Source organism: Chlorocebus sabaeus, chromosome 6 (genome assembly GCF_047675955.1).
Source record: "Chlorocebus sabaeus isolate Y175 chromosome 6, mChlSab1.0.hap1, whole genome shotgun sequence".
Classification (NCBI taxonomy): domain Eukaryota; kingdom Metazoa; phylum Chordata; class Mammalia; order Primates; family Cercopithecidae; genus Chlorocebus; species Chlorocebus sabaeus.
This window is the reverse complement of record NC_132909.1, coordinates 13,211,200-13,233,060: the sequence shown is the minus strand read 5'-3', so window position 1 is coordinate 13,233,060 and position 21,861 is coordinate 13,211,200. Positions and strand designations below refer to the sequence as shown.

The 21,861-nt window shown below is 50.8% G+C and overlaps 1 protein-coding gene across 8 annotated transcripts; it reads left to right on the top strand.

Annotated features, from left to right (window-relative positions):
- The first annotated feature begins 515 nt into the window (after positions 1 to 515).
- PVR (PVR cell adhesion molecule) lies at positions 516 to 21,789 on the top strand. Of its 8 annotated transcripts, none has more exons than XR_012093143.1 (8): positions 517 to 817; positions 3,015 to 3,362; positions 5,340 to 5,636; positions 9,446 to 9,563; positions 13,033 to 13,276; positions 14,105 to 14,227; positions 16,967 to 16,998; positions 17,396 to 21,789. XR_012093143.1 is itself a non-coding variant. In XM_073016295.1 (8 exons), exons 1-8 carry the CDS (start codon positions 739 to 741, stop codon positions 17,465 to 17,467), a joined length of 1,182 nt encoding a protein of 393 aa, XP_072872396.1. In that variant the 5' UTR covers positions 517 to 738; the 3' UTR covers positions 17,468 to 21,311. The 8 variants fall into 8 exon arrangements, 5 of the variants coding, with proteins under 5 accessions (XP_072872398.1, XP_072872396.1, XP_072872395.1 ...); XR_012093142.1 differs by having other exon boundaries at positions 14,105 to 14,263; XM_073016295.1 differs by having other exon boundaries at positions 13,128 to 13,276; positions 14,105 to 14,191; positions 17,396 to 21,311.
- The last annotated feature ends 72 nt before the right edge of the window (positions 21,790 to 21,861 follow it).

Below are 21,861 nucleotides of genomic sequence, written 5' to 3'. Positions count from 1 at the left end.
AGACAGGTCTGGCTCTGTCACCCAAGCTGTAGTGCGGTGGCGCGAGGGTGGCTCACCGCAGCCTCTAACTCCTGGGCTCACACAGTCCTTCTGCCTCAGCCTCCCAAATTGCTGAGCCACCGCGCCCTACTATGCCCATTTTTCAGATAAAGAATCTGAGGGCCCTCGAGGAGAAACCACTTCCTTAACATGAGCCCAGGTCTTGTCTGACCCCAAAGCCCATGGGTTTAGGCTGAGGGGAAGGATAGCCTGGCGGGCTCAGGATCTGTCCCATCACGAGTTGAAACCTCAGCTCTGCCACTCGGCAACCGCGAGCCGTTAGTAAGTTGCTGAATCTCTCCGCGTGCCTCCGTTTCCTCACCTGGGATGTGGGCGTCCTCACACGGGAAGCCGCCTCTTCTAGAGCGCACTGAGGGAGCTCGCGCGCGTCTGTAGCGGGACTGAGAGCCGGGAGAGACCTGCGCAGGCGCAGGCGCGCCGGGGCGTAGGGGGGGCGAAGCCTGGGTGACGCCCCCGTGCCTGAGGGGACTGGCCGCCAACTCCCCTCGGCTCACTGGTCTGGAATTTGAAGAAGTGGGTATTCCCCTTCCCACCCCAGGCACTGACGGAGCGGCCCCCCGGGGATTCCAGGACCCGAGCTCCGGGAGCTGGACTCGCAGCGGCCGCGGCAGAGCGAGCTGGCGCCGGGAAGCGAGAAGGAGGCGCCCGCCTGAGGCCCAGCTGTCCGGAGCAACTGGCATGGCCCGAACCATGGCCGCCGCATGGCCTCCGCTGCTACTGACGCTACTGGAGCTGTCTTGGCCACCCCCAGGAACCGGTGAGTGACCTCCGCGCAGTCCGGCGGCCCCTCTCTCTCTCCCAGCTCCGCATCCAAGCCGGGTACTTGGCCCCCTGGGTCCCCGAAGATGACGGCGCCGCCCGGCGCCACCCACCCCCCATCTCTGCCCCGGGGTTTTGAAGGAACACGGGGCGAGGGCAGGACCCTCCTCGTAGCCATCCGGAGAGCGGTCGGAGTTGGGTTTAGAACTTCCTCGAAATTGGCAGCAACATGGGGTAGGCACAAGACCCTCCTCTGGGCCCCTCGGAAAGGGGATGGAGTTGGGTGCGGACATTTCCCAAAAAGGCAAGAGAATCTCGGAAAATCAGCAGATGGTGACTCATGCGGGATTACCTTACCCAGGTCCCTGCTCAGCACACCCAGGCCATAACGGCCGACTGGGTCTGGACGGAGAGGATGGTTCAAGTTGGGGAGGCGGACAGTGGGTGACACTTGACACCATTACCCCTCTGACCCCCAATGTCTGACTCCAAGGGAACTGGCCATTCATTCATTTTTTTTTTTTTTTTTTTTTTTAAATTTTGAAACAGTCTCACTCCATCACCCAGGCTGGAGGGCAGTGTCCTGATCTTGGCTCACTGCAGCCTCCTCCTCCCGGGTTCAAGCGATTCTCCTGCTTCAGCCTCCCGAGTAGCTCGGATTACAGACATGTGCCACCATGCCTGGCTAATATTTTTGTGTTTTTAGCAGAGACAGGATTTCACCATGTTGGCCAGGCTGGTCTCAAACTCCTGATAAATATATATATTATATATTATGTATTATATAAATAATAATATATTACATCATAATGTACAATATATTTCTTTTTTTTTTTTTTTTTTTTTTTGCGACGGAGTCTCGTTCTGTCCTGGCTGGAGGGCAGTGGAGCGATCTCGGCTCACTGCAAGCTCCGCCTCCCGGGTTCCCGCCATTCTCCTGCCTCAGCCTCCCGAGTAGCTGGGACTACAGGCGCCCGCAACCACGCCCAGCTAATTTTTTGTATTTTTAGTACAGACGGAGTTTCACCGTGGTCTGGATCTCCTGACCTTGTGATCCGCCCGCCTCGGCCTCCCAAAGTGCTGGGATTACAGGCGTGAGCCACCGCGCCCGGCCCAATATATTTCTTAGTAAATATTAAATATATTATATTTATAACATACATGTTATCTATATAATAAATAATATATATTTTATTATTCATTTAATGAGTAAATAAATAATATATATTTTATTTTTATATTTTGTGTGTGTATATATATATTTATTGTGTGTGTGCGTGTATGTGTGTGTGTATGAGAGAGGATCCACCCAGAGTAATAATACAGCCTTTCATGAATTTGAAGATCCAGGATTTCTCCCCATTTTCTACATTGGGGGTATTCTAACCCCTAATGGCAATTGTGCTGTAAATAACGACAGTCATGGTATGTGAAAGCTAAGATACCAGTGTGATGAAAAAGTTCTGGACCAGGTGCGGTGGCTCACACCTGTAATCCCAACACTTTGGGAGGCCGAGGCAGGAGGATCACTTGAGGCCAGGAGTTCAAGACCAGCCTGGCCAACATGGGGAAACCCCATCTCTGCTAAAAAAAAAATTTAAAAATTAGCCGGGTGTGGTGGTGGGAGTCTGTCATCCAGCTACGCAGAAAGCTGAGGCAGGAGAACCGCTTGAGCCCCGGAGGCAGAGCTTGCAATGAGCAGAGATCGGGCCACTGCACTCCACCTGGGTGACAGAGCGAGACTCCGTCTCAAAAAAAAGAAAAGAAAAAGTTCTGGAGCTGTATAATGGTGACGGTTGCACAACATCGTGAAATGTACGTAGTGCCACTGAACTGTATGCTTTAAATGGCTTAAATGGTAAATTTAGTTTTTTAACCACAATATTTACCACAATTTTTTAAATCAGTGATATTGAGATTGAGGGAAATACGGTAATAATAGAAGAAATATAGTAATAAATAGCCAAAGTGAAGGAACACGGCCAAGTTGCAGACCATCCCGGATGCCCTTACCCTCCTCACCTGCCTTGACCCCAACTAGTGCCCCAGTCCCCCCTCCCCCCACACCCCACCATCCACCAGGGCTCCAGGGCCCCAGCATGCAATTGCACGCTCAGGTGCCCGGGCTCCCGGACCCCTCACTATCTAGCCCAGGAACACCCCAGGTCTGACACCTTCTCTTCGGTTCTCCGCAGGGGACATCATCGTGCAGGCGCCCACCCAGGTGCCCGGCTTCTTGGGCGACTCCGTGACGCTGCCCTGCTACCTACAGGTGCCCGGCATGGAGGAGACACACGTGTCACAGCTGACTTGGTCACGGCATGGTGAATCCGGCAGCATGGCCGTCTTCCACCAAACGCAGGGCCCCAACTATTCGGAGCCCAAACGGCTGGAATTCGTGGCCGCCAGACTGGGCACGGAGCTGCGGGATGCCTCACTGAGGATGTTCGGGTTGCGCGTCGAGGATGAAGGCAACTACACCTGCCTGTTCGTCACGTTCCCACAGGGCAGCAGGAGCGTGGATATCTGGCTCCGAGTGCTTGGTGAGCAGGGGTTTTGGGGAGGCTGAATGAAAGGTGGAGACTTGGTGGGAGGATCAGGGAAGTCAGCAAAGAAGGGGGAGGCCTGAGAGGGAGGGGGATTCCCTCCACAGCAGATTCCCTGGGGACAAAAGGAGGGGCAGCGCAATGATGGGGGTGGGGTGGGGGGAGGCACATGGGGGGAGGGGCTGCAGGGCAGGAAGGGAACAGAGATCTCCTGGAGTAACGACCCCCAATCTTGGGGTCAGAACGCCCTGAGGGAGAGGGAGGGGTATATTGGAAAGGGAGCTGGGAGGGGACCCAAAAGGAAGGGAGGAGGCCTGGGTGGCCTCTTCTCGGCCCCTCCTTTCCTCATCTGTAAAAGGGTTGGTGACAATAGTATCACCCTTGGAAAGCTGTCCTGAGTGTCCCGGTGCAGACTTAGAGCTTCACCGCTGGCCCATGTGAGCCCCTTAGAGCTATCAGTTACTGTTACTTTATTTGGTGAAAAAGGAGAAAGTTGAAACAGACAGACAGGAAAGCAAGGATCCTGATACCCAAAAGAGGAGAGGATCTGCTTTCATTTTCATGAGCTCCATGAGGCCCTCCTCTTGGAACTTGAGCAAGAAGTCTCTGTGCCTCAGTTTCCTCATCTGTGGGATGGGGATCACCATGAGGATTCAAAAAAACTGACCCTGTTTTTTTTGAGCCAGAGTTTAGCTCTGTCGCCCAGGCTGGAGTGCAGTGGTGTGGTCACAGTAGGTCCTCACTGCAGCCTGGAACTCCTGCGCTCAAGGGATGTTCCTGCCCTCCCTGTGGCTGGAATTACAGGAATGTGCCACCACGCCCAACTTGTTTTTGTTTTGTTTGGTTTGGTTTGGTTTGGTTTTTTTAAGCTTATGTGCCAAGAACTATTCCAGGCCTGTGCATGAGAAATTCATGAAATGTCAAGGGCTTGGAACTGCGCCTGGCACACAACACCCAACCACAGGCAGCTCTTGTCGCTCCAGCAAGCCTGGGATTCCAGGTATCATGGTTTAGGATGAGGGTAAAACAGAAACAGCAAGTCAAGTTAAGGAGAAATCTTCGGTAAATAATACAGGTAATGATGGGGAAGCAAGTTCCAGGTTTGGGAATCACCAGGATGATGATTAAGAGATGGTCAAGGTGGTTTTGAGTCAGACAGACCTTATGTGAAAGCCTAGCTCTGCTGCTTACAGCTGTGTCACCGTGGGCAAGTTACTTCCCTTCTCAACTTCAGGGCTCAGGCTTCCTCTCCTCCACTGAGCCCCAGACTAGGATAACCCCCTTTGGGTTTCCCCTTCCCAGCCTTGCCCTCTCTGAGTCATCACTGCCTAGGAAAGAGTCTGTCTGCCCCCTTGGACTGTACCCATGAGGGCAGAACCAGGGCTATTTTGGTCACTGCTGGGCCCCAGCACTTTCCAGCAAACAGTATTTATGGTGCCATTCTGAGAGCTTCACCTGCATATTCTCATTGCCTATGGTGCCATCACTACCCCTGTCGACAGACAAGGAAACTGAGGCACAGACTTGCCCAAGACCACCCAGCTGCTCAGGGACACAGCAGGGGTTTAAACCATGCCATCCTGTATCCTTTTTTTTTTTTTCTTTTTCTTTTTTTGAGACAGATTCTCGCTCTGTTGCCCAGGCTGGAGAGCAGTGACAATCTCAGCTCACCGCAACCTCCACCTCTCAAGTTCAAGCAGTTCTCCGGCCTCAGCCTCCCAAGTAACTGGGATTACTGGTGTGTGCCACCACACCCTGGCTCATTTTTAGTAGAGACAGTTTCCCCGTGTTGGCCAGGCTGGTCTCGAACTCCTGACCTCAAGTGATCCACCAACCTCAGCCTCCCAAAGTTCTGGGATTATAGGCATGAGCCACCCCGCCCAGCCACCATGCCATCCTGTACCCTTAATGAATGCCTCCTTCTACCACGGAGGGGTTCATTGAATGACCTGTTGCTTTTGTTCCTCTTCCCAGCGAAGCCCCAGAACACAGCTGAGGTTCAGAAGGTCCAGCTCACTGGAAAGCCGGTGCCCGTGGCCCGCTGCGTCTCCACAGGCGGTCGCCCGCCGGCCCACATCACCTGGCACTCAGACCTGGGCGGGATGCCCAATACCAGCCAGGCGCCAGGGTTCCTGTCTGGCACAGTCACTGTCACCAGCCTCTGGATTTTGGTGCCCTCAAGCCAGGTGGACGGCAAGAGTGTGACCTGCAAGGTGGAGCACGAGAGCTTTGAGAAGCCTCAGCTGCTGACTGTGAACCTCACCGTCTACTGTGAGTGTGCCCGAGTCAGTGACGGCAAGATCCCCTGCCAGGCTGCCCCCACCACTGTCTACACTGACTCCCCAAAGCACTGTAGGCATTGCTTCCTTCATCTGCACTGGCTCCCCTGACTCCTGTCTACACGACCCACCCCCATTATCTGCACCAGCTCCCCTGGGCCATAAACAGCACTGTCCCTATTGCCTACACCAGTTTACTCGGGCCATAGTCAATGCTGGTACCCAGATTTTCTGCCCTGGCTCTTCTAGCCACTGTCTGCATGGATACCCCACACTCTTGACTCCCTTGAGCACAGTCTACACTGCCCCCAAACTGCCTACACCTGCTTCCCCAGGCAACTATCCACAATGACTTTCCCCACATTGCTACACTGGTTCTCCTGGCCATGATCAGCACTGCCTCCCTTCTTGTCTACACACCCACTCCCTTGTCCATTTCTTTCTTTCTTTCTTTCTTTCTTTTTTGAAATAAAGTCTCACTCTGTCACCCAGGCTGGAGTACAGTGGCACAGTCTCGGCTCATTGTAACCTCTGCCTCCCAAGTTCAGGTGGTTCTCCTACCTCAGCTTCCCAAATAGCTGGGATTACAGTGCATGCCACCACACCTGTCTAATTTTTGTATTTCTAATACAGACAAGGTTTCACCATGTTGGCCAGGCTGTTCTCAAACTCCTGACCTCAGGTCATCTGCCTGCCTTGGCCTCCCAAAGTGTGCTGGAATTACAGGCATGAGCCACCATGCCCGGCCTTTTTTTTTTTTTTTTTTTTGGACAGGGTCTCACTCTATCACCCAGGCTGGAGTGTAGGGGCATGATCATGGCTCCTACAGCCTCAACCTTCCAGGCTCAAGCGATCCTCCCCCCTCAGTCTCCCAAGTAACTTGGACTAGAGGTACAGCAACCATGCCCAGCTAATTTTACAATTTTTTGTAGAGAGAGTTTTGCTACGTTGCCCAGGCTGGTCTCAAACTCCTAGGCTCAAGTGATCCTCCCACCCCAGTCTCCCGAAGTGCTGAGATTACAGGCGTGAGCCACTGCACCTGGCCTCTTGTCTATTTTCTACACTGCCTTACCATTGTCTACACTGGCTCTTCTGGGCCACAGACAGCGCTATCCCCATTGTCTACACCAGCTATTTCGGCCATCAGCTGTGGGGTGTTTTCACTGTCTCACATGGTGTCTACACTGGCTCCTGTGACCACTGTCTACATAAACACCCCACTTTTTCTACACTGGTTCTCCTGGGCACTCTCTAAAGTGCCCCTCGACACTGTCTACACTGACTCCCTGGAGAACTGTCTGCATTCACCTCCCACATTGTATCGACCAGTTCCCCTGAGCCACGATCGACCATCTCTGCCGGGTGCTGGCTGCATTGATCTTCCCACATTGTTTGTGCTGGCTCCCCTCAGCAGTGTCTGCAGAGTCCTCCAGAGTAGTCTCCATGCTCCTCTGCCCAATGTTGTCTACACTGGCTCACTTACAGGCTATGGAGTCTCGCCCCACATCACCACACTGGCCTCCTTGTGTTCTGTCTGCACGGCCCCTGACAGCATCTGTCCTGGTTCTCCTGCACAGCATTACCTCCAGCAGCTCCCTCACAGCGTCATCAACATTGACACCCACACGTTTATCTCCACTGACAGCCCCAGGGACTCTCTAACCAGTGCTGTCTAACAGAAATAGCACGCAAGCTGCATATAGGATTTTAAATTCTCCAGCAGCCACCCCATTAAAAAAATTAAAAGAAAGAGGCCAGGCACATGGCTCACGCCAGCACTTTGGGAGGCTGAGGCAGGTGGCTCACCTGAGGTCAGGCATTCCAGACCAGCCTGACCTCAAGTGAGCCACCTGCCTCAGCTGATTTTTGTATTTGTAGCAGAGACGGGGTTTCACCATGTTGGCCAGGCTGGTCTCAAAAAATGCAAAAATTAGCCAGGCATGGTGACAGGTGCCTATAACCCCAGCTACTCAGGAGGCTGAGGCAGGAGAATTGCTAGAACCTGGGAGGCTGAGGTTGCAGTGAGCAAGATCGCGCCATTGCACTCCAGCCTGGGCAACAGAGCAAGACTCTGTCTCAAAATCAAAAAAAGAAAAGAAAGAGATGAAATGTATTTGTTTATTTATTTATCTATTTATTTATTTGAGGCGGGGTCTTACTATGTCACACAGACTGTAGTGCGGTGGCACAGCTCACTGCAGCCTCAACCTCTTGGTCTTAATTGATCCTCCCACCTCAACCTCAGTCTCCTGAGTAACTGGGACTACAGGCATGTGACACCATGCCCAGCTAATTTGTGTGTGTGTGTGTGTGTGTGTGTGTGTGTGTGTGTGTGTGACGGAGTCTTCCTCTGTCACCCAGGCTAGAGTGCAGTGGTGCGATCTCGGCTCACTGCAGCCTCCGCCTCTCGGGTTCAAGCGATTCTCCTGCCTCGGCCTCCTGAGTAGCTGAGATTACAAGACCTGGCTACAGTGCCTAGCTAATTCTTGTATTTGTAGCAGAGATGGGGTTTCACCATGTTGGCCAGGCTGGTCTTAAACTCCTGACCTCATGATCCACCCACCTTGGCCTCCCAAAATGCTGGGATTACAGACATGAGTCACCACACCCAGCCTATTTTTATTTTTTATAGAGACAGGATCTCCCTATGTTGCCCAGGTTGGTCTCAAACTCCTAGGCTCAAGCAATCCTCCTGCCTCAACCTCCCAAGGTACTGGGATTATAGGCATGAGCCTGGCCAAAGTTAATTTTAATAATTGCCCAATATACCCAAAATATTATTTCAACTTGTAATTGTTTTTTTTTAATTATTCTTGAGATCTTTCCCATTTATTTTGCCCTAGTAAAGCCTTTGAAATCTGGTGTGTATTTCAGCCTGGTTATATTTCGCATGCTCAATGGTCACATGTGGCCAGTAAGTGCCACATTGGACAGCACAGATCTAGACTAAGCTCCCACATTGTCTACACTGGCTCATCCAAATACTGTCTACACACACACACACACAGGGCTTGTCTTAATTTCACCAGCTCCTGGGGTCACAGTCTATATGTGGGAGTGATCTCACCCCCACCACAACATTTTCAACACTGGCCTGACAATATAGCATCTACTGTAATATTCCAATATCCTGTCTACACTGAGCCCATCAGTAATATCCACACAAGCTCTTCTAGGCATCATTCATACTGTTCCTCCCATCATTGTCTATACTGCCTACTCCCCTGCCAGGCAAGTGGTACACAGATTCCCTCAGGTACTGTCTATCCTGGAGTCCCTCAACACTGTCACTGGGTCTGAGCTAGGAGGAAATCTACACTGACTCCTACCCCTCGCCCCCAAAAAACCCTGTCCCATTGGCCTGCCCCCTGAGGACATTGAAATCACATCTGGGATGGCTGAGCAGCAGCCTAGAGCAGGGTTATCCAGGACTCTTTCCCGCAGGACTTGTCGGAGCCTTGAATACACTGCCGTGTGTTATGAGTGGTCATTGCCTATGAGTGAGAAAAGGAGGAGGCCTTTTCCTGCAGGACACCCAAGACATGCCTGGTCCGGGCTACCCAGGAAAGCTAGTGGAGAAAAGCAGGTCCTCAGAAGCCCTCTCCATGTGCCCATTGACCACAGACTCCCAGGCTTCTGCTCTCTGCGGCACCCCATCTCCCTAGAGTCCTCCTAGGCCTCTCCAGCTCCTGCTGTTTTCCAAATATCCCCAGGCCTTTTCCTGCAGTGACGTGAATCCCACGTAGCCCTTGGCTCCCCAAAGTCTCCCTGTCTCTGAACCTCTGTGTCCATTTCCTGCAGATCCCCCAGAGGTATCCATCTCTGGCTATGATAACAACTGGTACCTCAGCCAGAATGAGGCCACCCTGACCTGCGACGCTCGCAGCAACCCAGAGCCCACAGGCTACAACTGGAGCACGTGAGTCCTGGGTCTCAGGGAGGAGGGGCTGGGGGTGTGGATTTGTGGGTTTGAGGGAGGAGGGGCTGGAGGCCTGGACTCCTGGGACTGAGGGAGGAGGGCTGGGCCTGGACCCCTGGGTCTGAGGGAGGAGAGGCTGGGGGCCTGGAACCCTGGTCTAAGAGAGCAAGGGGACTCAGAAAAGAAAAAAAGAGGAGGTTGACTTCAGGGTCCCCCAATGGGGGGGCATCTCTGTTTCGACATCTCTGTTTTCCAGTTGAGGCGTTTAGCAGGTGGTTTAATCCTGGCTGGTGGATGCACCTGCTCTTGGGGTATGCCTGCTCTGTGCCCTGTACTTCCCCCGAATCCCACGTGACCACATGCTGTGCAGAGTCAGCAGCTGTTGTCATGCCCAGGTTAAAGACCAGCCACAAGAGGGCAGAAGCGGCCCTTGAATCAGCCCTGGCTCCAAAGCTGGTCCTCCGCCTCTTGGCCAAGCTTGTCTAACCTGCAGGCCGCATAATTTGTGAACTTTCTTAAAACATTATGAGATTTCTTTTTTGCAATTTTTTTTTAGCTCATCAGCTATCATTAGTGTTAGTGTATTTTATGTATGGCCCAAGAGAGTTCTTCTTCTTCCAGTGTGGCCCAGGGAAGCCAAAAGATTGGACACCCCAACTCTCGACTGTAACCACCTCACCGTCACCTTATATAACCTACTTGGTTATCTCTGGATGGAGCAAGTACTATCCCCATTGTCTAGATGAGAAAGTTGAGGCTCACAGCAATAAGATTTCTCCAGATTCATACTGAAACTGGGGTCAAGAGCAGGATGAGAAAAAGGCAAAGGGGTAATACAAAATTTTATAATACATAATTTTACTGAACCACCTTTTTTTCTTTTTTTTAAGAAGGGGCTCTGTCACCCAGGCTGGAGTGCAGCAGTGTGATCATAGCTCACTGCAGCCTGGACCTCCCTGGGCTCAGGTGATCCTCCTGGCTCAGCCTCCTGAGTAGCTGGGACTACAGGCACACGCCACCATACTCAGCTAATTTCATTGTATTTTTTTGCAGAGACAGGGTTTCACCACATTACCCAGGCTGGTCTCCAACCCCTGGGCTCAAGCAGTCAACCCACCTCAGCCTCCCAAAGTGCTGGGATTGCAGGTGTGAGCCACCTTGCCCAGCCTTACGTCTTTTTCCTTATTACAAAAGTAACTTGTATCCACTGTAGAAATATCAACCAAATTGTTATGAGAAAAAAGAATAAAGAAGCACCTATAGTCAAGTGTACCCAGCCCCTTCCAGAAATACCCAGTGACCACTTATTATACATCCTTCTGTCTTTCTTCTCTGTTTCTAACAAAGACTGGAATTATGCTATACATATAATTTTGAAACTTTTCCTGTATCTTGTGAATACGTTTCCATGTCAAAGCACAGAGATCCACACTCCATTTTCCCCCACGTTGTATTAGGGAGACTGTCAAACATACAGAAAAATCGTAGGAATTTTCCAGTGAACACTTAAGATACCACCACGTGAATTCCCCCACTAACATTTTACAGTGCTTGCTTTATCATGTTTCTGTGATTCCTTCGGTCCCTCTATTCATCCATCAATCATATTATGCACTTCAGAGTACCCCCAGATCCCCTGTTTTTTGTTTGTTTGTTTTTTGACACAGGGCCTCACTCTGTTGCTCAGGATGGAATGCAGTGGCACAATCATAGCTCACTGCAGCCTTGAACTCCTGGGCTCAAGTGATCCTCCAGCTTCAGCCTCCCAGATAGCTGGGACTATAGGCACACACCACCACGCCTGGCTAACCTGGCCCCTTTTTCAGTGTTGCTGGGATTCCATCACTTTAATAAAAAAAAAAAAAAAAAAAAAAAAAAATTTAAGAATAGAGACAGGATCTCACTCTGTTGCCCAGGCTGGTCTTGAACTCCTGTACTCAGGCAGTCCTCTCGCCTGGGCCTCCCAAAGGGCAGGGAAGGGATTCCAACATATGTGGATGACATCAGTTATTTAACCAGTCCCCAGTAGAGGACACAGATGTCATTTTCCATTTTCAACTCTGCATATGCCATGGTGGTGACCATCCCCAGTGGTCACTTGTCAGCAGTTGTCAGTGGAAGGAATTGCTGGTCAAAGGTTTTCGATTGGTATGACGGTGCCTTTACTGTCCTGCCTCAAAGTGCCACAATTCAGGCTCTTGATCCGGTTGGCTGCGTTTGCATCCCAGCTCTGCAGATGCCCAAAGCCCGATGCTTCCATCTCCTCCACCTCTGTTCATTAAACCAGTGTTCCTTGACTACTTACTGTAGTAAGTAAGCCAGGTGCAACTAACCGACATATGCGAGTCAATAAAACAGACCAAATTTCCTCCCCATATGGAGCTTCCATTCTAATGGTGAAAGAAACAAGAAGCAAGATAAAGTCATAAAGTGTGTAGTGTGTGTGCAATGGTGATAAATGCCATGGAGAAGATAAAGCAGAGAAGGGAATGAGACTGGGTGTCGTGGCTCATGCCTGTAATCCCAGCACCTTGGGAGGCAGAGATGGGAGGATCACTTGAGGCTAGGAGTTCGAGACCAGCCTGGCCAACATGGCACAACCCCATCTCTACCAAAAAACATACAAAAATTGGCCGGGTGTGGTGGCACACACCTGTAGTCCCAGCTACTCAGGAGGCTGAGGTGGGGAGATTCTGTACACCCAGGAGGTGGAGGTTGCAGTGAGCCAAGATGGTGCCACTGCACTCCAGCCTGGGTGACAGAGTGAGACCCTGTCTCAAAAAAATAATAATTAAATAAAAGAGAGAAGGGAATGGGAAGGGTGATTGTCGCAGTTGAAATAGGGTGGCCAAGTGAGGTGTTACTAAGGTGACGTCCCAGCAGAGGCCTGAAGGAGATGAGGGTGAGCTCTGCGGGTACCTGGGGGGAAAGCATTCGGGCAGAGGGAACAGCATGGGCAAACCCATTTCTATCCATCAGTCCCTGCATAAGCAAACACACTGGACACCTAACTGGAGAGTTTGAGGACCAACAAGGAGGCCACTGTGGATGCAGAGGCTGAAGCAAAGGGGAGAGTAATGGAAAACGTGGGCAGAGGTAGCAGGGACCAGATCATGTAGGGCCTGTGACAGGAGAAGACTTCTGTTTAACTCTGAGCCAGGCTGAGCCGCCACAGGGTACTGAGCTAAGGGATGGGAACTGACTTAGGGTTCACAGGCGACCTCTGGTGGCCATGTGGGGAAAAGACGAGGGGGCGAGGGCAGAAACAGAGCCCAGTGTGGAGGCGGCTGCTGGGGGCCCGGATGCACCACGCCAGAGCAGGGAGGTGGCCCTGGAAGCCCTGAGGAGCGGTGGGATTCTGGGTAGATCTTAAGGCGGGGCCGACAGGATTGGCTAATGGGTTGGGTGTGGGCGTGAGAGGGAGGGAAGAGTTGGGGGCCTCCAGAGTTGCTCTCCGCTTATGCCATAGAGGGCGTGAGGGTTTCTGGCACGCAGTGAGTCCTCAATCACTGTCACTCCGGACCTGCAGCAGAGGCCACCTCCTCACCTTTCTGTCGCTCCCAGGACCATGGGTCCCCTGCCACCCTTCGCTGTGGCCCAGGGCGCCCAGCTCCTGATCCGTCCTGTGGATAAACCAATCAACACAACTTTCATCTGCAATGTCACCAATGCCCTAGGAGCTCGCCAGGCAGAACTGACCGTCCAGGTCAAAGGTGAGGAACTCCCTGGGTCGGGAGAACAGGGACCAAAGGAAGAGGTCGAGGCAGGGTTCCCTCTCCAGTGCTCTCTGGCTCCCATCCTTCTCCTAAGCCTTCTCACAAAAGGACCAGTGGGGCCAGTTGTACTCCCCTGTTAACTCCATACCTATACCACTGGTACCGTTGTTCAACTGCCTGTATACACTCCCTCCACACACACAGGTTGGGATAGATGTGGAATCCCTCTCTCTCAGAGACGCAGGCCTTTCCAAATGTATTAGGCAGACCTCTATCAATTGCAATTGACAGAAACACAAAGTAGTCTAAACAAAAAAACAAACAAAACAAGACTGTATTGAAAAATCACCTTCAGGTATGGTTAGATCCAGGGGCTCCAACCATGTAACCCAGAAACTTTTATTTTGTACATCTCTTGTCTCTTTTTGTTATACTGGCTTTATTCCCAGGCAGGCTTTGAAGCAAGATGGCCCTCAGCAGCGACAGGCTTACATCCTACCACAATAGCAACAACAGGAGAAAAAAACACACCACTTTCAATAACTGTAGCCAAAGTCCCAGGGCTGGCTCTCATTGGCCCAGCTTAGGCCACAGCCCACCTATGAACCAATCATAGCAGCCAGGGAGAATGGAATATTCTGATTGGCCAGGCCTGTGTCAAAGTCCCATTCTAGGAACCAGAGGGTGGGATCCAGTCCACCTAAATTAACTAGACTGAGGCAGGTGAAGTGGCGGCTCCCCAAGGAAATTCGAGATGCCATTTCAAGAATGAGGGATAAACCCCAAGAGTTTTCTTACCTAAATACCTGTTTCCTTGTCTTTCAGAGGGACCTCCCAGTGAGCCCTCAGGCATGTCCAGTAACATCATCATCTTCCTGATTCTGGGAATCGTGATTCTTCTGACCCTCCTGGGTATCGGGGTTTATTTCTATCGGTCCAGATGTTCCCGTGAGTTCCTTTGGTGCCATCATCTGTCTCCCTCGAGTGAGCATCACCAGAGCTGCCATAATTGAGCACCTACTATGTGCTGGGCTCTGTGCTGAGTCCTTCCCATGTGCTTCTCACTGAATCATCACCCCACTGCCATGAGGTTTCCCCCATTTGACCAATGACGGTGCAGAGCCAGGGAGTCTCGGAGCCAGGGAGTCTCGTTCACTGGTTCATTTACAAATCTTATTTACAGAGTGGAAGAAGAGCATATAGGGCCTTAAGGCTGTGGTCGGGACTTTGGAATTTAATTCAGGTGATGTGGGAGTCCCTGCCAGATGGATAGAGGGTGAAATAATGCCTAACCCCTCAGCCTTACTCCATCTGCCTTGTTCAGGAGTGACTCCTAGGAGAAGTTGGCAGGAACTGGCACCTCTGATCCTCAGCTCTAAAAGGGTCTGATGCTGTCACACCTCAGGAGATTTGCACAGGCCGTTCCCCTGCCTGGAGCACCCTCCCATGGCTCCTTCTGGAGAAGTGCACCAGCTAATTCTGTAATCAAAGGAGCGATACTTTGCTGAGCACCATCTATGTGCCACTTTGTATGTATAACCCCCTCGATTTTAATTTCTAATTTTTTAAATTATTTATATGTTTGTTTATTTTTGAGATAGGCTCTCTGTCGCCCAGGCTGGAGTGCAGTGGCGTGATCTCGGCTCACTGTAGCCTCCACCTCCCAGGTTCAAGCGATTCTCGTGCCTCAGCCTCCCGAGTAGCTGGGATTACAGGCACACACCACCGTGCCCAGCTAATTTTTGTATTTTTAGGAGAGACAGGGTTTTGCCATGTTGGCCAGGCTGGTCTCGAACTCCTGGCCTCATGTGATCCACCCACCTCAGCCTCCCAAAGTACTGGGATTACAGGCGTGAGCCACCACACCTGGCCTGTACAATCTCATCAGGGAGCACCCAGCAAAGTGGTTCTCCCCATTTTACAGAGGAGGAAATATTTGTTTGACAGATGAAGTTACCTGCTAATGGTCAAACAACTGGGAAGTGGTTGATGGAGAGAAGAAGCCGGATCTTTGACTACCAAGCTTTTCCCTCAACCACTAAACAAAGCTGCTGCCTCACATCCCGGACAGATGCTGCCTCTTCCAGGAAGCCCTCCCTGACCCCCAAGCATGGGCCAAGCATCCACTAGGCTCTCCCACCCCAGCCTTGCCCATTCTGGGTCATCACTGTGGGGGACTTGTTTGTCTTCCCCAGTGGACTGTGAGCCCCAAGAGAGCAGACCTGAGGCTGTCACTGTCATGACTGTGTCCCCAGGACCACCTACCACTGGGCTGGGCATAAAAGAGGCACTCGAGGAAGTGTTTACTGAGTGATTCAATGTGTCAACTCCAGAGCCAGACTGCCTGTATCTGGGCGCTCAAGCTACTGCTTGATTAGTGATGTCACTGTAAGCAAATAGCTTAATCTGTATGACTGAGTTTCCTCATCTGTAAAATGGGGTGACGGTACCTCATAATACAGTAAAACACTTAACACAGCAGGTGGCACATTGTAAGCCACATACCGGGTATGGATTAGCTATGATTGTTATTGTTATTATTACTATTATTGTCACTATTATTATCTTTTTTTTTTTTTTTTTTTTTTTTGAGACAGAGTCTCACTCTGTCCCCTGGGCTAGAGTGCAGTGTCACAATCTCGGCTCACTGCAAGCTCCGCCTCCCGAGTTCACGCCACTCTCCTGCCTCAGCCTCCTGAGTAGCTGGGACTACAGGCGCCCGCCACCGTGCCCGGCTAATTTTTTGTATTTTTAGTAGAGACGGGGTTTCACCGTGGTCTCGATCTCCAGACCTTGTGATCCGCCCGCCTCGGCCTCCCAAAGTGCTGGGATTACAGGCGTGAGCCACTGCGCCCACCCTATTATTGTTTTTATTAACATAAACTGCACAAGAGCAGGTTTTTGTTTTTGGTTTTTGGTTTTTTTTCTTTTTGAGACAAGGTCTCACTCTGTTGCCCGGACTGGAGTAGTGTAGTTGTGTGATCTTGGCTCACTGCAGCCTCAACCTCCCAGGCTCAGGTGATTCTCCCACCTCAGCCTCTCGAGTAGCTGGGATTACAGGCATGCGCTCCCATGCCTGGCTAATTTTTTATATTTTTAGTAGAGATGGAGTTTCACTGTGTTGCCCAAGCTGGTCTCAAACTCCTAGACTCCAGCAGTCTGCCCACCTCAGCCTCCCAGAGTGCTGGAATTACAGGCGTGAGCCACCACGCCTGCCCAAGAACAGGCATTTTTATCTCTTTTGTTCACAGCTATGTCCCCAGCACTTAGAATGTACCTGGCACAAAATAGACATTTACCATTTGCTGAATAATAACTACTATTTGCTAAATACACTCCTGTTGAATAGTCCAGGAAACTGAAACACAGAGAGGTTAAGTCACTTGTCCAAGTTCACACAGCTCCTAAAGGACAGAGATGGAATTTGAACCCATCCGTCTGGTTCTAGAGCCCAGGCTCGATATTTATGGATATTTAATAACCAAGTGAATAACTGGATGACCAGATCCTTACAGAGCACCCCCGCCATCCCTGTCTCACACGTGTATACCATTAAGGGAAATGGCGCCCCCATGTAATAGCAGAGGCAGAACTTGACATTTTCAGGGCCCTGACACGCAGGCATGTCTTCTTCCCATGCTTCCCAGCATTATGCCTTCCTGACGACTTCCCCTCCTATTTCCCCAGGTGAGGAGCATGCCAGCGCCTCGGCTAATGGGGTAAGTGCAGTGTTGGAGCTAAGGAGGGTGTGGGGTCTGTACAGACTACAGACCAGACGTCTCCAGATGCCCGCAGGAGCCTGGGTCTTTTCTCCTGGTGCCCCAAGCAGCATTTCCCAACCCTTCCTGCTGGGCAGAATCCACTGTAGATTTTGCTAAGACGCAGTCCCAGACAGTCTGGTCTGTGATAGGGCCAGGGAATCTGCATTTTAATACCCACCCTCCCCCAACCCCGCCTCAATTCCACCCGTGGCCACACCTTGAGAAGCACCGCCCTGGCTTCCAGGGAGAGGGGAGGGGATGGGCCTGCCGTTCTTTGCACATTGGGCTTCGGTGGGAAGGTGTTTGATTTTGTTCAAAAGAGCCCCGAGGCTAAAGTATGAAAACCCTCTTCTAGTATATCTCCTATTCAGATGTGAGCAGAGAGGCCAGCTCTTCCAAGGATCCACAGACAGAGGGCACAAGGTGACACCGTCGGGACTGAGCAGGGAGAGAGACTGGAGCTGGCAAGGACATGGGCCTCCGGAGTTGGACCCCACCCCAATGGATGAAGACCCCCTCCAAAGAGACCAGCCTCCCTCCCTGTGTCAGACCTCAAAACGAGGCGGGCAGGTGCAAGTTCAGAGGTCTCCAAGACCACCCTCTGTTCATTTGCTAGAAGGACTCACTAGACTCAGGAAAGCTGTTAGGCTCACAGTTACAGCTTGTTACAGTAAAAAGATAGGGATTAAGATGAGCACAGGGAGGAGGTGCACAGCCCATGTTCCAAGAGAGATGAGGCGCCAGCTACCAGCTGCCCTCTCCCAGTGGAGCCATAGAGGCAGCACCTGATTCTCACAGCAACGACATGTGACGACATGCAAGTACTGCCAACCAGAGCAGCTCACTCGAGATCTTCATGTCCAGAGTTTGTTGTTTGTCTTGAGACAGGGTCTGGCTCTGTTGGCACACTGGAGTGCAGCGGTGAGATCACAGCTCATTGCAGCCTTGACTTCTCAACTCCAAGTCATCCTCCCACCTCAGCCTCCTGAGTAGCTACGACTACAGGTATGTGCCACCATGTCTGGCCAATCTTTTTATTATTTGTAGAGATGAGGTCTCCCTGTGTTGCCCAGGCTGGTCTTGAACTCTTGGCTTCAAGTGATACTTCTGCCTTGGCCTCCCAAAGTGCTGAATTAAGCAGCTCACCACCCACATGACTGACCTCATACATCAAGCCAGTACCGTGTGGCCCAAGACCCCCACCATAAATCACATCATTTATGATGTGGCCCAGAGTGGCCCAAGACTCTCAGATCAGCTACCAGCAGGATATTCCAAGGGCTTGGAGATGAATGCCCAGGAGCTGAGGATAAAGGGCCTCATCTTTGTTTGGGCAAGGTTAAGCCTCTACTGCATAGCAGACCACACAGAAGGGTGTAGACCACCAGAGAATTCTGGTAAAAATTTGGCCTCTGGCCTTGAGCTTCCAATTCTCTGTATCCGTCAGACTTCTGTGGTTATAAGAAATAGCCGCTGACCCTGGTCACCAGAGGCTGCAACACAGGCCGCAAGCAGCTGCCTGGGGTGTGTCCAAGGAGCAGAGACAACTACTGGACGTGAACTTGAAGAAGGTAGTCAGCTGCAGCCACTTTCAGCCAGCATCTGCAGCCACTTTCAGCCAGCATCTGCAGCCAGCAAGCTGGGACTGGCAGGAAATAACCCACAAAAGAAGCAAACGCTATTTCCAGCTCCAGGGGGAGGGGATGCAGGGGGAGGCGGCACTGCAGTTGCTCAGGACACGCTCCTGTAGGACCAAGATGGATGCGACCCAAGACCCAGGAGGCCGAGCTGCTCAGATGCAACTGACAAGTTTACTTTAAAAAGGTCTGTGATCTTGAGGGCAGACACCAGAATTCCTCTTATAAAGAAAACTGTTTGGGAAAATACCTTGAGGGAGAAAAGATCTTGGGCCAAGATGCTAAATGAGAATACAAAGCCTGAGCTGCTCTGCAAGAGAAAATAAGCAGGACGGAGGATCTGCTGTGGACAGAGATGGAAGAGTGGGGAACAGAGAAGTGTGGGGAAGAGATAACGAACCAGCAGGATGGCAGTGGCAAAGGGTTCAAGGGGTGATGAGGCCAGTGGGACCCCACAGAGTTGAGGAGACAAAGGAACATTGGTTGCTTTGGTGGCACATAAGCTCCTTGTCTTTCTCCAGCGCCCAAAATATCATTAAAGCTTATTTATTGTACCTCCAGTAGCTGTGTGCAATGGGGTCTCTTGTGGAAATGAAGGAGGAGACGGGTTTCGTGTGTAGCATCACCACATGGGATGGAACCAGAGACATGGAAGCAAGACGCTAAATGAAGAAGGCTGTGAGGGCTGGGGTTCCCAGGCACCTTAGGAACAGCTTGTCTTTTTTTGCTTTTTTTTTTCCTCTCCAAAAAAATTTTTTAAGAGACAGTGTCTACTGTCACCCAGGCTGGAGTGCAGTGGCATGATCATAGCTCATTGTAGCCTCTAACTCCGGGGATCAAGCAATCCTCCCACCTCAGCCTCCCAAGTAGCTGGGACCACAGGTGCCCCTCACCATGCGAAGCTAATTTTTAAAAATTAGATAGTACAGAAACTTCCCAAAACTGGAAGTTATAAAAAGACATGAGGGATCCATTCTAATTTGTGTTTAGAGTGTAATGGCCCAGCTCCATTCTTTTACACGTGGATATCCAGTTTTACACAACACTATGAATGTAATGAATGCCACTGAGTCATACACTCAAAAATAGCTAAAATGGCAAATTTTCTGTTATCTCTTTTTAACCACAAGTTTAGAAAATTAATTGCAAAACCATTGAATAGTACATTTTATTTATTTATTATTTGTTTATTTTAGAAACAGAGTCTCACTTTGTTGCCCAGACTGGAGTGCAGTGGCGTGATCATGGCTCATTTCAGCCTAGACCTGCTGGGCTCACACGATCCTTCCGTCTCAGCCTCCAGAAAGCTGGGACTATAGGTGGGCGCCACCCCACCTGGCTAAATTTTTAAAAAATTTTTGTAGAGATGGGCATCTTACTATGTTGCCTAGGCTGGTCTGGAACTCCCGGGCTCAAGTGCGTCTCATGCCTCGGCCTCCCAAATTGCGGGGATTACAGATGTGAGCCACCGTGCCCGCCCTGGACCTTACTTTTGTTGCTCAGTTTCTGGTAATTCAGAGTTGTTGTTCTTACAACCTTAGTTGTTCTATAGCCACTTCATATTCCATGGGAGGGATTTACAGGGCTTTTTTAACGAGGCCCCTAAGGACAGGCGTTTGTATCATTTCCAGCCTTTTACTGTTACAATGTTGTAGTAAATAACTTTAGACACTGTCATTTATTTTATTTATTTATTTATTTATTTATTTATTTTAGAGACAGGAATCTTGCCATCTTGCCCAGGCTGGTCTCAAACTCCTGGGCTCAAACAGTCCTCCCGCCTCGGCCTCCTAAAATACTGGGATTTATAGGCATAAGCCCCCATGCCTGGCCAATGCACGCTGTCATTTAGCTCATGTCGACACCTGAGTGTAGGACACACTCCTGGAGGTGGAATTGCTGGGCCAAAGAGTTTGTTTCTTGTCATTGTGATAGATATTGACAAATGAACCCTCCCAGAAGTTGTGCTGAGTTCTGTTCCCACCAGCGACGTAGATGATGACCTCTTTCTGGAGGAAGGGGGCATCCTTGGGGTCCACAGAGCCAGGAATGGAGAGTGGGCCCAGAATTTTGGTATAGATATTCTATAAACTTATAGTAAGGTTAAGAAAACCGCAACTATCCGTATCAGAGTCTTGGTGGGGGGCGGGGTATAACGGAGATCATAAAGGGGCTAAAACACTGGACATCCTCCCTCCGCATTGCTCCTGCATGGGAGTCGGGAATCTTTTCAGGTCGATATGATCTCATCTTGAGGAGCTGTGAGGTCCCAGAAGCCTCTGGGTTACTGATTGCTTGTGGTGAAAATGCCTATGCTACTGAAATCTAACTTTTTTAAAAAAATTATGGGCTGGGCGCAGTGTCTCACGCCTGTAATGGGAGGCTGCAGCGGGTGGATCACTTGAGGTAAGGAGTTCAAGACTAGCCCATAGTGAAACCCTGTCTCTCCAAAAAAAATTAGCCAGACGTGGTCATGCATGCTTGTAATCTCAGCTACTCAAGAGGCTGAGGTGGGAGAATCCCTTGAACCCGGGAGGTGGAGGGTGCAGTAAGCCATGATCGAGTCACTGCACTCCAACCTGGGTGACAAGAGTGAGACTCCGTCTTCAAAAAAAAAAAAAAAAAAAAAAAGAACTGGATTGTCTGGCTCAACTCCGGGCACGGCATGCAGGGCTCAGTTCTGCTGTTCTGCTGTTTGTTCTGCTTTCCTCCACATATTGGCATCACCTCTGGTGCCAAGATGGCTGCTGCATTCCAGGCATCACATCCAGACTCAGACCCAGAGAAGCTGCGCATCCCTACCTGGGTGAGCCTTTGTAGGAACGAGAAACCTCACCCAGCAGCAGAAACCTCACCCAGCAGCGTCTCTTCTGGTCTCATTCACCAGCGCTGCCCACCGCTTAACCAATCCCTGGCCAAAAGAATAGGCCCGCCTGGATGGCTGGACCAATCGCGACCTGCCCTCTGGGCCTGGGGAGAGGCCCGGATGAAGGCTCAGGACAGGATGGAAGTCTAGACCTCTGTTACCAGCAGTGACTACTTCTGTCTGGGTTGCTGTAACATGTTTGAATTGTATTCTCTTTTAAGTACTGCCTAAAAGTTCTGCATCAAACCTTGACTCTTCTTTTAATAATACAAAAGGAATCGAAGTCCTTGTTTGAAAGGGTGAAGAAAGAAAGAGAGA

Bases quoted from the DNA above. Each gene is read 5' to 3' on its own strand.
- PVR (XM_073016293.1), top strand. From the start codon at position 739: ATGGCCCGAACCATGGCCGCCGCATGGCCTCCGCTGCTACTGACGCTA. The intron at 818-3,014 runs GTGAGTGACCTC...GGTTCTCCGCAG, and splicing joins TTGGCCACCCCCAGGAACCG to GGGACATCATCGTGCAGGCG. The intron at 5,637-9,445 runs GTGAGTGTGCCC...CATTTCCTGCAG, and splicing joins TGTGAACCTCACCGTCTACT to ATCCCCCAGAGGTATCCATC.